At 50.3% G+C, this 13,079-nt stretch overlaps 1 protein-coding gene across 1 annotated transcript in view; it reads left to right on the top strand.

The window, feature by feature from the left end:
- The window catches only part of Gtf3c1 (general transcription factor IIIC subunit 1), a 66,537-nt gene that overhangs the window by 32,218 nt on the left and 21,240 nt on the right, over positions 1–13,079 (top strand). The window contains 12 exon segments of the mRNA XM_051145200.1: positions 1,855–1,991; positions 3,233–3,386; positions 5,631–5,734; positions 6,481–6,665; positions 6,804–7,064; positions 7,399–7,544; positions 8,355–8,452; positions 8,795–8,891; positions 9,002–9,179; positions 11,991–12,129; positions 12,490–12,625; positions 12,896–12,974. Of these exon segments, the coding sequence (XP_051001157.1) occupies positions 1,855–1,991; positions 3,233–3,386; positions 5,631–5,734; positions 6,481–6,665; positions 6,804–7,064; positions 7,399–7,544; positions 8,355–8,452; positions 8,795–8,891; positions 9,002–9,179; positions 11,991–12,129; positions 12,490–12,625; positions 12,896–12,974 (1,714 nt within the window).

Raw genomic sequence — 13,079 nt, 5'->3', positions numbered from 1 at the left:
GTGATGCCAGCAGCTCCACAGAAGGGACACAGTACCAGCGTCTCTACCCTATGGTAGGCCTACTCCCAGATCCTCAATGACCTCTGACAAGGTGGTCTTTCCACTTATTTCAGAGGGAAATGTATGTGGTTGATTTAGATGGCCAGTATTGCTAAGAAGAAGTTGGCAGTGCTCGGAGATATATTGACGGCCTTGAGTGGGTGGCAGGTAGAATGCCTTGTGCTGTTGCGTTTTTCAGGCAGAGCCTCACTGCTGTCCAGCTGTCCTCCAGCTCCCAAGCTCAAGCAGTCCTCCTGCCACAGCCTCCTAAGTTCTTGCAACTGCAGGCATGTGCCACTGTGCTTAGTTACACAGTATGTTTAGATTTTTCTTTATATTTTAGGACTGCAGGTGGAGCTTAGGACATTTTGCGTGCTAGGCAAGTGCTACCGAGCCATGCCCTTAGCTTCAGGATGCTGTAGACGTCCTTGAAGCAATGAGTCATGTAACTCAGCATTCTGAGTTACACAGCCAAGTTTGAGAACCTGCTTTCAATGCAAAGCCAGTATCCCTTAGTATAAAATAGAAAAAACAAACAAAACCCCAAAATTGTACCAGTACCTTCTGGCTAGATGCTGTCACTTGTCCAAGCACTACTGACATCACAGGGTCAAACCCATACTTTCCCCATACTTAAGGCCTTTGTTACAGCACCAACTTGTAGCTTCCTGGGATCCGTTCCCACTTCCTAAAAGTACTACTGCAAGCTGTAGCTACCCAGCTACATGTGCCCTGTGGCTGCCACATGAGGTCAGCAGGTATTCTTTTCCACTCAGGGTTCATATTCAGACTTCACCACATTTTGATGTGATAAAGGAAGACCTTAAGAATGAAAATAGAGTGGGGGTGGGGCTTGAGCAGTGCTTCTCTGCTCTTGTCAGGGAACTTGAATTCAAATCCAGCACCTACTTGGCAGCTCACAACCTTCTGTAGCTCCAGTCCCAGGAGATCTGATACCCTCTTCTGACCTCCTTTGGTACTGCATGCATGCAGTACACAGACATACAGAAATGCAATCACATACACATAAAATTAAAAATGATAGCAGAGAAGGTGTGGGTGAGAAGGTGGGTCAACAGTTAAAAGCACTTGTTACTCTTTCAGAAGACCTGCGTGGGTTACAGCACCCACACTAGGCAGCTCACAACCTCCTGGCGATTATACTCCTCCTTTTGGCCCCTGTGGGCCTCTGTACATATGTGGCAGACACACATATACACATAAATGAGGGAGAAGCACAGACTCCTGTCCCCTCCTCCCTTTCACTTTCCGTCTTTGTGCACCCCAGGAAACCTAACCTGCTTTGCCTTGACCTCCAGAAACTTCCTGGTTTTAGAGTCAGAAGTCTTGTCCTACTGCGTGCATGCATGCATGCACGTATGACCCTGGACAGCCTTTCGCCTGTCCTAGCTCTGGTTTCATCTTTGGGATGTGAGAGCAGCAATGAGGGTGCTGCTGAGCTATTCATGGCCTGACAGCAGCCTTAGCAAGGGTGCTGAGCTCTTCCCTCCCACTGCAGGGAGCCCTGTGGGCATGGAGCTGCTCTTTGCTTTTGGAGGTATCACAGTAGGTGACACCCCAAGTCCTGCTCTGAGTCTAGCTGACCATAAAGTCACCCGTCATCAGCTGGCAAGCAACCTTTGGTACTTCCGAGCCCTAGAATGAGAGGGTGGTGGGCTCTTGTATAGGGAACTGGCCTGGTAGATGCTCCCTGAATAACAGGACATGACTTCCATGAAAGGAGAGTGCCCTTGAGGTATGGTGTCTCTCTGGTCCTGCTTTTCTGAGCCCTGGTCTTGTGTCTCTGTTATATAGGAGGGCGGCGGCTCCCAGAAAGCTGGGCGGCACGGCCCAGGCCAGGACAAACCTCATAAAACATACCGACTGCTGAAGCGCAGAAATCTGATCATAGAAGCCGTCACCAACCTTCGCCTGATTGAGAGTCTGTTCACGTAAGTGTGCTGCTGCCTCTGACTGCCTATCTCCCTGCCAGCTCCCAGTCATAAAGTGCCTGAGAGGCCCTGGAGCTGCTGCCTCACCGTGAGCATTTTATGGTGTCCCATTGTACTCAATAGGATGTAGACTTGGGTCCTGTCATTGGGAAGAGTACACCCTGAGAATTAAGAGCTGGATGTCATGGAGCCTTCGTTGGCTTTACTCCTTACCGGAGTGTTTTACTTCTGTGCAGCTGTGTGTGACAGGTGTGTAAGAGAACAGCTTGGAGGAGGGTTTATTTTGGCTCAGGGTTTCACAGCCTCTCTGTGTGGTCTCTTCGCTCTGTGTGTGTGAGGTGTCAGGAATATGAAGCCAGCGAGCTTCTTCACCTCATGGCAGCCAAGAAGCAGAGAGAGAAGGCAGGGTGGATCTCCAGTGACCTACTTCCTCCAGCCCCAGCTTGCAAAGCTTGCAGAACTTGCCACTGTCACCATCTTCTTGGTCCAAGTCTTGAGCCTATGAGTTGTAGGGGACAAGACGTGTTGTATTCAAACCCTCACACTGGGGAGTTGTTACAAGGGAAGGGAGACCAAGAGACCTGCAGGCAGTGGCACTGCAAGAGGCACAGACAGGGCTGTGGGTAAGGACAGAGGACCAGATTTAAGGTCTGGTCTTCTGTAGCTATCGACACTACCACTCCATAGGGCTGCACCTTCGGGGCTCTGAGACCAGTGTGAGAACCACTGGGCAGAGGCAGAAGGGGCCTTACCCTGCAGTCGTAGATGTCTCTGCCTGACGAGGGTGCAGGGACCACCTCAGATACATCATCACCCTGGTCCCTTCTGTGCCCTGAGGAGTTTGAGTGTCTTGATTGTCGTTTTTGGCCCTGCTCTTCTGTGATGAGTGATCAGAGAAGGCACAGTGAATCACAGGCTCTGAGAGAGAGAAAAACAAGCGATAGCTTAGAACTTCCCCTGGCTGGATGTTCAGTAAGGATGCAGACTTGGTGAGAACAGGTGTCCATCCTAGCACTCTGTCCCTTCCACCATGCCTTTTCATTGTCAGACCATGCACGGGATCTCTGTTGCTGTGGCTAGTGGCCTCTCTTCAGCTTGTCTGCTTACTCTGATGGTATTTCACGTTCTAAGAGGCCCACCTGCGTGGGATGTGAAAAACTCCAGAGTTGACAAACCTGTTGTCATTCCTCTGTGCCCATGCATGATGAAGTGGGAGTGTGACTTTCTTCTCTGGTGTCCAGGATTCAGAAGATGATCATGGACCAGGAGAAGCAAGAGGGTGTCTCCACCAAGTGCTGTAAGAAGTCCATTATCCGCTTGGTGCGGAACCTGTCTGAGGAGGGTCTCTTGAGACTATATAGGACTACAGTCATTCAGGATGGCATCAAGAAGAAGGTAATCTTGATAGCATATGCCATAGAGCGGGGGGGGGGGGGGGTGTCCCCCTTGGTCCTAGACCTAGCAGAGGAGAATAGGGTGAAAGCGGGAGGGAGGGGAGGATACAGGTGATGGGATAACAATTGAGTTGTAATCTGAATAAATTAATTAAAAAGTATAAATAAATAAAATTAAAATACATAAATAAAATAAAAAATTTTTTAAAAAGAAGAAGAAGGTACTCTCTTGGGTTTCCCCTGATGCCCACAGAGCTGGCCCCATGGTGTGGGAAACTGTCTCGCCTCGTGTCCCTTGTCACTGTTGTATCCTGATTGATCCTTTGCTGTTAGTGATTGGGACATCCAATAATGCCTCTTTATCTGGAGGGTGGGGTCCTACCAACTCCTATAGAAGCTGGGAGCAGCCTCGTAAGCATTCGAGCAGTGAGCTGGCCCAGCCTGAAGGAAGATGGAAGCAGGTCTTTTAGAGTTAAGCAGGACAGTGTTGGCATGTGGAAGGGTGGTGGGCAGTCTGTGGGATGTGTCTGTTTCTGTAGTAGTGTGATGGGAGCTGTTCCCATAGTAACTGGAGCGCAGCAGCTCTGCACACATTTTACAGCATCAGTTTTTCAGGGTCAGAGTAATTGGGATGGAGCAGCTGGACACTGGGGCTGAAAGCAGTGTGGCTGTCTTCACAGCCCCTTAATCTCTGACTGGATTTTTCATCTCAGCTCTAAAGGAGCCCCGCTTTGATACTTGGTTTCACTCATAAGTGGGCAAAGTCATTTCTGCTTTCTCATAACTTATTTTTTGAGATGTACAAAGCAATACCCAAAAAATGACTTAAGAAATGGAATTTGCTGTTGCATGTAGACAAGAGTCACAGGCTTGTATATCTGCTGCAAATCACTTCAAAACCCCCTAGACCTACCCCTTCCCCACAGCTGTCTGCCGCAAGCCCACCTGAGAACTGGCAGTCAGTCTTGTGCCAGCTTCTCACTGAAACCCCGTTAGCAGGGACACCTGTGGCTTTATCAGGGTTTCCAGCTTCCTTTGTGTCGCAGTTGAGGGCAGCAGATCCTTCCCTAATCTGAGCCTGGGGAACCTGTCTGGCCCTCAGCATTGGCTTCTCTAGTGCTAGTCTAGATGTCTAGCTAGTGATGATCAAAGCCTGGGGGAGGGGGCAAGGATGTCAGGTCAACAGTTATGGTCACATAACCACAGAAATGAAAGTGCATGTTAATGGAGCCTGCTGGGGTGAAGTGGGGTGGGGTGGAGGTGGCGGGGTGAACATGAGGAAAAATTCCTGGTATGCTTCTGAGCTGGATTTGAAGTTCATTACTGAGGCTTAATTCTCAGCAGGACTTGGCACAGGCTGCTGGTGGCTGAAGGCCACGCCCCTATACCTGCCCTAATAACCCTTAGGCTGTTGAGGAAGTCATTGCTGACCTGGGACCAGGGGCCAGTGCTTTTCAGTTGGCTAAGAAGTCACCTAACTAGGTCTCCTTTGGACTGAAAGAGAAGTCAGCAGTGCTGGTGGAGGCAGTGTAGAGAGGGTGTGGGGTTCCCTTTCTACCAGCAAGGGGCGGCTAACTGGGCCCAGGGGTGCTGCTTGCCTTCCCCAGCCCCACACAGCTGCTGATCTTCACTCTGCAGTGACAGCAACACAGAAAGCTCCTCCTGGGGTACCCAGTACACCATGTCTCATTACTCCCCATCTGTCTTGCTCCCTTGCCCTGTGACACTCCTGCCAGTGCTGAAGTTAGTGTCCTGATTTCTACACATCTGCTATCATCACTTCCTGGGTTTTATCCCCAAATCTCAAGAAACAGCAACCACTTGTAGCCGTTCTGCCTGGATTCCCAGGGAGAGGTAACAAGAAAGCAAAGCAGCCCTCCGTCCTCTGGCAGCTGTTCTGAGGGGCACTGCCAGGGTCTCAGCAACACACAGCCAGGGAGACTGCTCTTATGCCACACTCGCCCTCCCAGAATAATGTCTATCAGGAAACTGTGGAGCAGGTGAGGGGAGGTGCCTCAGCTATCAGAAGAGCTGGTGTGCTATGGCAGCCTGGTCAAGGAGACTGCAGGACCAGTGGCTTGTGGTCCCAGACCTGGTGGCATGGTCCCCTAAGGAGTTCAGCAAACTCTCTACCATTTATTTTGCCTCACGCTGAATTGTAGGTTTGTTGCAAATACCTGCTGTGGAACCTCAATTCAAACCTGCTTTGCCCTGCCCTTTGGGACACTTCATCCTCTCCCCATAGGTGGATCTGGTCGTGCACCCATCCATGGACCAGAATGACCCTCTTGTGAGAAGTGCCATTGAGCAGGTTCGCTTCCGGATCTCCAACTCGAGCACAGCAAACAGGCAAGTAGAAGAGCTCAGTTATGCTGCCCAGGCCTGTGTTCCAGCCGGCAGCCATGGAGCAGCCTCCCGCAGGCTTTGTGTGCGCCTACATGAGACACGGGTTTACCGGCTAGAGGCTGTGCTCATGCCCACCCTCTCCACATGGAGGTCCAGTTGTGAACTGTAGTGTTCTTCATTCTGGCTTCCCTTGCCTTTTCCTTTTCCCTTTGGTGGTGTTGGAGACAGGAGAGGGCCTTGTGTACACTAGGCCAACACTTTCCCTCTGAGCCCAGTTTGCCCTAGAGCTTGTCCGTCTGGGGAATGTAGTCAGTCGGGGCACTCCCGTCGCTGCGGCTGTGTAGGAAGCTCAGTCTCAGCGTGCCGCCTGTTTCCTTGCGGTCTCTCTCATCTTACCCTAAGTGGCTGAGCACACACCAGTGAGAGAGCAGTTTTTAGGAGGCTGGGCTCCTGGCGGGCAGAGGGCTGCGCTGATGGCTGATCACACTAGCTGGGCATTTGCCTTAGCTTTTTGTTCCTGGTTGCTAGCGTCTGCAAAGTGTCAGGAGACCCAGCACACTGGACTTCTTTCCCTTCCTGCCGGCTAGCAGCCTCTGAAGGTCCCCACATGACCCCTTCATGTTTTAGAGACCATTCAACTTGTGTCATCTGCCTGGGCCCATGACCAGTTGAGTCTGAAACCCCAGGCCTGGCAGATAGGCCTTGCCTTCGCTTACAGCGTGTTTCTGCACCTTGTGTTTGGCCTGTAGGGTTAAAGTTCCACAGACCCCAGCACCCCAGGAGGAGGCAGAAGAGGAAAGCCAAGAACCAGAGGTGCCAAGGGCATCAGGAGACTCTGACCCGAACACATCCTCGAAGCCAGAAAGCACTCGGGTGAAAAAGACGGACGAGAAAATGGGCATAACCCCACTCAAAAATTATAAACCTGTCATAGGTAAAGAGCAGCTTCACAGCCACCTTTGTCTGCTTTGTCCTGAACAGTGGTCTGTAAGTCACCGCCCTGGCACACAGACCCTAGGTAGTCCATGGTAGCTGTGGCTCAAGCACTGCTGCCACACTCTTCTCCCTACAGTTCCTGGACTCGGGCGCTCCATAGGGTTCCTTCCCAAGATGCCCCGCCTTCGGGTGATGCACCTGTTCCTGTGGTACCTGGTCTATGGGCATCCTGCCGGCCACACGGGGGAGCAGCCTACTTTCCACAGTGAGAGGAAAACAGGCAAGCAGGAGTCCAGGGCCCAGTCCTCCTCTGGAAATGACTGGAACTCCTCTGAAGCCAGAGACAGCGCAGAAAGCAGCTCCTGGGAGGCAGAAATGGAGCTCTCCACAGAGATAGGTGAGAACCACCAGCCTGCATGAGGGGATATGGGGGAGACAGGTCAGAGCCACTGACCAGCACGTGGGGGTGCGGGGTATAGGGGAACATAGAGAGGTCAGAGCCACTGGCCTGCACGTGGGGGTGGGGTAGGGGGACAGGTCAGAGCCACTGGCCTGCACATGGAGGTGGAGGGTATAGGGGGACACAGAGGTCAGAGCCACTGGCCTGTACGTGGGGGTGGGGTAGGGGGACACAGAGAGCTCAGAGCCATAGACCTATATTAGGAGAAGGCAAGAGAGACAGTTTTCTTATGGCCATACTATGCTTTGAATGACCCTTGATGTTTTCCTAGTTTATGTGGATGAGATCTCGTGGATGCGCTACGTCCCTCCCATCCCGATCCACAGGGACTTTGGCTTTGGCTGGGCTCTTGTCAGTGACATTCTTCTCTGCCTGCCCCTCTCCATCTTTGTCCAAGTTGTTCAAGTCAGCTACAAGGTACCTGTGACTCTGGGTCATCTCATATCTAGGGGTAGCAGGGCTGGAAGTCGATTCTCAACCTGATCAGTGGGGGAAGGTACCTGGAGTAGAAAGATGAGTGACTGTTGAGTGGGCAGCTAGATGGTCAGTCAAGGGAATGCATTGCAAGTATTTGTTACTCTGTGGAGCTTAGACTAGAATTGGTAAGAGAGCTGGCTGGGCGGAGGGATAGTAATGTGTACTTCAGGAAGGTAAGAGGATAGTAAATAGGATGCAACAGCAACACTTTCTAGAAGCTTGGTAAATGTTAAAAAAGGAACAGGTAGAAACTACCCCAAAACCTTAACCACTCAGAGTTAATCACTGGTCATATTTTTGGTACATTTTCTTCATGAGTGTGTGTGTCCGTGTCCCTGTTCTTAAAACTGATACTCCTATGTCCTCTCCACTTATAACTTAGCAGTGTTTTCTCTTTGAAGTGCCACTTCTTGCTCTGGAAGATGACATGTTGAGACACAGTTTTTGGTGGACATACAGTAGACAGAAACTTCCCCTGAGGCCAAAAAAAAAAAAAAAAAAAAAAATCACTGACCTCAGGGAATCAGCAGTCACTCTTCCCTGCTGAGAGTGTGCCCCTTCTGCCTCCTGGAAGGGTTGTAGCATCTGTGTGCCTCCCTGCAGAACCAGAATGTATTATTGCCCTCCGCCATGTGCTGGGTGAGCTGGGAGGGTAGATAAAGAGACCCAAGGCAGAGACAAGGAGGTCATAGCGTTAAGTGGTTTTTCATGAGCCTGTGGCTGAGCTCAACCTGCAGATGCCCTCCGTAGGTGGAAAACCTGGAGGAGTTTCTGAACGACCCTCTGAAGAAGCACACACTGATCCGCTTCCTCCCCAGGCACATCCGGCAGCAGCTCCTGTATAAGAGGTAAGAATCAAGTCCCACAAGGTAGGCTCCCAAATGCTCACTCAGTCTCAGGAAAAGTCGAAGGCGTTGCCTGCCAGGCTGCACAGCCTCAAGGTTCTCAGAAGTTTGGTCACCAGAGACGTCAGCTAGTACATTTAATACTTGACTTTAATAAGTAAAATTTGCTGCTAAGAATTGGAGCTACTGGAGTGTTTTGGTTTGTTCTCTTGTATTTACTTTCCAAATCAAACCCCACGGTAACTGATGCCCTGGGTCTAGGCAGTAGCTGGGCAAGAAAACAGCTCTGCACTTACCCTGAGCCCTGCGCAGTGTGTGGTGGGGACTAGCTGCTGTTTTTTGTAGGCGGTACATTTTCTCGGTGGTGGAGAACCTGCAGCGGCTGTGCTACATGGGGCTGCTACAGTTTGGACCTACAGAGAAGTTCCAGGATAAAGACCAGGTATTGCCTTCCAACCCAGTGAGGCAGGCCTGACTGTCAACCCAGCCCCAAGCATCCCACCGTGGTGTCGATGCCTGTGTGCCTCCTGTCCTGATGGGTGTCTCCTGCAGGTCTTCATTTTCCTGAAGAAGAATGCAGTCATTGTGGACACCACCATCTGCGACCCACATTACAACCTGGCCCACAGCAGCCGGCCTTTTGAGAGACGTCTCTATGTCTTGGATTCCATGCAGGATGTGGAAAGCTACTGGTTTGACCTGCAGTGTATCTGCCTAAACACCCCACTAGGTATTCTGGCTTGCTATGCCACCAGCTGCCTTTCCCTTTGGTGTGCCAAGGATGCAGAGCCAGAAGAGTGTCTGGGGGTGGGGGGCGTGGTCACAGAACCCACTGCCACTCAGACCCCTCTCTTAGGCCCAGGTGTTCTTGAAATAGGAAGCTCCTGCCCCACCCCACACCAACCCAAGCATTTCATCTTCACTCACATGCACAAGTTGGTATTTACTCTGCATCTTCAGGTCATCACTTCCCTGATTCATGGCAATTGTGTTCTAGGGAGGAGGAAGCACAGCTCTAGAGAGAGGCCCTAAGTGTGGGAAGAGCTATCAGGATGCACTTTATGACAGAGCTCAGAATTGCCTGAGGAGACAGCGGAGGCCACTGTTGAGCTGAGGGCTGTGTCTGAGACCACTGTGAAAGTGGCTTTTTGCAAGGCCTTGAAGAGTGTGTTAGGGGGGCGCTGGAGGAAGAACGGCAGCTCAGAGTGGAAGAAGGGTTGGGAGCAGATTTGGGGGCCTTGTAGGAAGTGCAGAGTTAGCTGAAGAGCAAGGTTTACACCCATATAAAATGTTATGAACCAGCATGTAATTTGCATTAGTTCCTCAGGCCTGACAGTTGCATTTTGCCCGTCTTACTTTAGCAGAGATGACACAGGCTTATTGCGATCATTAATCAGACTTCCACTGTCTCTTCTTCAACAAACATTTGAGAGGGTTCTGACCCGAATAATGTGGAAAAGCATTGCATCATAGGGTACAGTTGTACTGTGAAGTAGGGGTGTCTGAAATGCCACATGCACACAGGTCACTTGGACAGCATGTTTGTTTTGCTTTAAAATTGTGGTTTTTTAGTATACTTTTTTTTTTTTGAGAGTATAATTACATGATTTCTCCCCTTTCCGTCCTCTAGCCTCTCTCACATACCCCACTTTTTGCTCTCTCTCAAATTCATTGTTACTTTTTCTTTAATTGTTATATATATACATGCGTACATGCATACATAGTGTGTGTGCGTGAGCATATTCATTCCTAAGTATATAAATACAGCCTGCCCAGTTATAGGATATTGCTGGTGTGTCTGTTTTCAGGGCTGATCGTTTCGTATTAGATAGCCAACTTGTGTGCTCTTCCCTGGGGAGACGCTCTCTCCTGCTCTCAGCACTCCTTAGTTGCCGTTGTTCTTTGTCGAGGGCTGACGCTCCTGAGTGTGCCTTCCCTTCCACACTAGTGTGGGTATTGGTGCCATCCTTGTTCAGGCCTTTTGTAGGCAGCATGCTGGTGAGGCCTCATCTCCAAAAAAAACTTGTTGTTCCTATGGCTCTTACAGTGTTCCCTTTCCCGCATCCACAGTGATCCCTGGGCCTGGTTGTGTGTAGATATATCAGTTGCGATTGGTTGTAGTTTGCTATAATGGTTTCTGTTTGTTGCAAAGATAAGTTTCCTTGATGAGAGGTGAAAGAGAAGTACACTTAGGTTTGGGTATATATATATATATATATATATGGAAAAGTATTTAGAATGTAGTTAGGGATTATGCCACTCTAGTAAGGCAGGGTTGTAGAATCTCCTCCAGGATCCATGACTGCACTGACCCTGGGAAGTTGGCTAGGTTTTCAGTACAAGGAATGATTTCCCTCTGTTGAGCAGGCCTTAAGTCCAGTTAGAGAACTGTTTGCTATTGCCAAGGCATGTGTGCCACTACTACACCTTAGAGTTACCCTGCCGCACTGCTCACTGCTGTGCTTCATAGGCATCGTAGCCAAAAGCTTGTGTGCTGCTGCTTGATGCCATGACAGCTAGTCCTCGGGACAGATCCCACTCAGCTCCTCGGCTCCTGTGTCCAAAGTGCATGGTATCCTCAGCGGTTAAGAGCTTACCTTCCACTCTAGGAGGCAACCAAGGGCAGATCAATAGCCTATAATGTTTTGGAAGTTCCTTGGACAATACTGACCAAGAACTCAAAAGAGGGCTTCCCATACCTGGGGTTGGGATTTCTGTTAGATAGTCTATGGCTCTTGAAGGGAGCGTTTTACTTAAACTGTATATTTACATTTATACAGACTTACATGTATTGTAGGTGTTCTTAAATAATTCCTTACAACTTTTCAGGCAACTTTTATTTCCCCCTCCTTCTGTATGTATCCCCTTCCCTGCCCTATTTAAAGCCTTGTTTTTGTTTTGTTTTGCCATTTCCCCACTTGTATTCTGCTTGCTCTTTCTATTGCCTACCTCCACCTTGGTAGCTTTTCTGCTTTCAAGAGTTTGAGGTGGGGGCGGTGTTTTTGTTTGTTTGGTTGGTTGGTTGATTTTGGTGGACACCTTTAATATGTACATAAAAAGAGTGGCCTAAGGAGACTCAAATGTCACATGTCTACTCAAATGGACAATGGTCCTGTACAGAGTTCTTGTAATCCCCAGCCTCAGTTCCTTGCCTTCTAAACTACAACTGTCAGCACAGCTGTGTGGGGTGGAGTGACCCTGAGCAACAGATCTCAGATCCCGTTCTAGGCAAGAAGAGCTGCCCTCGCTGGCTGTGCTGCCAGGCTAGTGCCTGTATTGCAACCCCCCACTGCCATAACCAGGCAGTGGCTCCCCTGGTTGCCACTCGCCTCTCCATCCTCAACAGACTGCACCAATAGAGACCCCCCAGGCTCCTCCCAGTGGCTCACCTTCTCTCTCTGCTCTCTGACAATGTGAGAAGGGCTTTCACAGCGCTGTGGCTCCCTTACACCTCACACACCAGATGTCCACTCTTCACTCTTCCTCTGGCTGTCAGCACCTGGAAGGAAACATGTCCTTGAGCCCTGCTTTGGTTCTCCAGGTGTAGTGCGCTGCCCGTGTGCACAGAAGATCTGCGCCGATCAGGGCAGTGACCCAGAAGGCAGCTTGCGGAAGGAGCAGGAGAGCGCCATGGACAAGCACAACCTGGAGCGCAAGTGTGCCATGCTGGAGTATACTACGTGCGTACCACCCACCCTGAAGGCTGACCCTGCCATGGCACTCATCTTTGTGGCCCTAGACTTGGCTAACAACTCAGGCTGGAAGCCGGAGACAGCAGTTTGGTTGTCATGGACAGTATCTGGCCCTAGACATGTTTCTCAACATTACTGTTTTCTGAAATCCCTTTCATTGTCAGAATTTAGAAGTTGGCAATTTTACATAAAAATCTGATATTTGACTTCTGAAAAATTAACAACTTGCCAACCTAGGTCTCCAAGCACTGTCCTAGGAGAGTGAGCACTGTCACACAGTCTTTCCCACTCCATGCCCAGGCTCTTCATTTACCAGGAAAGGTTCTTTTTCAATTTGCCTTGTTTCAGGGGTAGCCGAGAAGTTGTGGATGAAGGCTTAGTCCCTGGGGATGGGCTGGGAGCTGCTGGGCTGGACTCGAGCTTCTATGCACACCTGAAACGCAACTGGGTCTGGACCAGCTATATCATCAACAAAGCTAGAAAGGTAGGCTCCTGCGGACAGAGCACCCCAGCACCTGGAGCCAGCGCTAGGCTCCTGCCTCCTGGCCCTTTGTGCTTCTGAACTCGTAACGCCAGGGTTAAGAGGGGACACTTCAGTATGTGCCTGGCCTAGAGTTTCATTTCTGACTTACACTGTCATGTGCATGGTCACTCCTTTTTGGAGACACAGGAGGGAAGGCACTTTCAGGAATTGAGTGGCTGTGTGGGCCCATGGAAAGTCTCTGCTTACCTCAGTGTTGTGCTTACCTTGCAGAACAACACCCCTGAGAACGGGCTCACAGGAAGACTCCAGACGTTTCTGTCTAAGCGCCCAATGCCACTTGGGTCCGGAGGTATGTGTGCTGGCCTCCACACTAGAGAGAGCCAACTCAGGCCAGTTCAGACCAACACTACCATGATTCTGCTGGCCTGTGTGGCCTCTACAGAGACTGTCCTAA

Source organism: Acomys russatus, chromosome 5, assembly GCF_903995435.1.
Source record: "Acomys russatus chromosome 5, mAcoRus1.1, whole genome shotgun sequence".
NCBI classification, from domain to species: Eukaryota; Metazoa; Chordata; class Mammalia; order Rodentia; family Muridae; genus Acomys; species Acomys russatus.
This window is presented reverse-complemented; position numbering and strand designations above follow the sequence as displayed.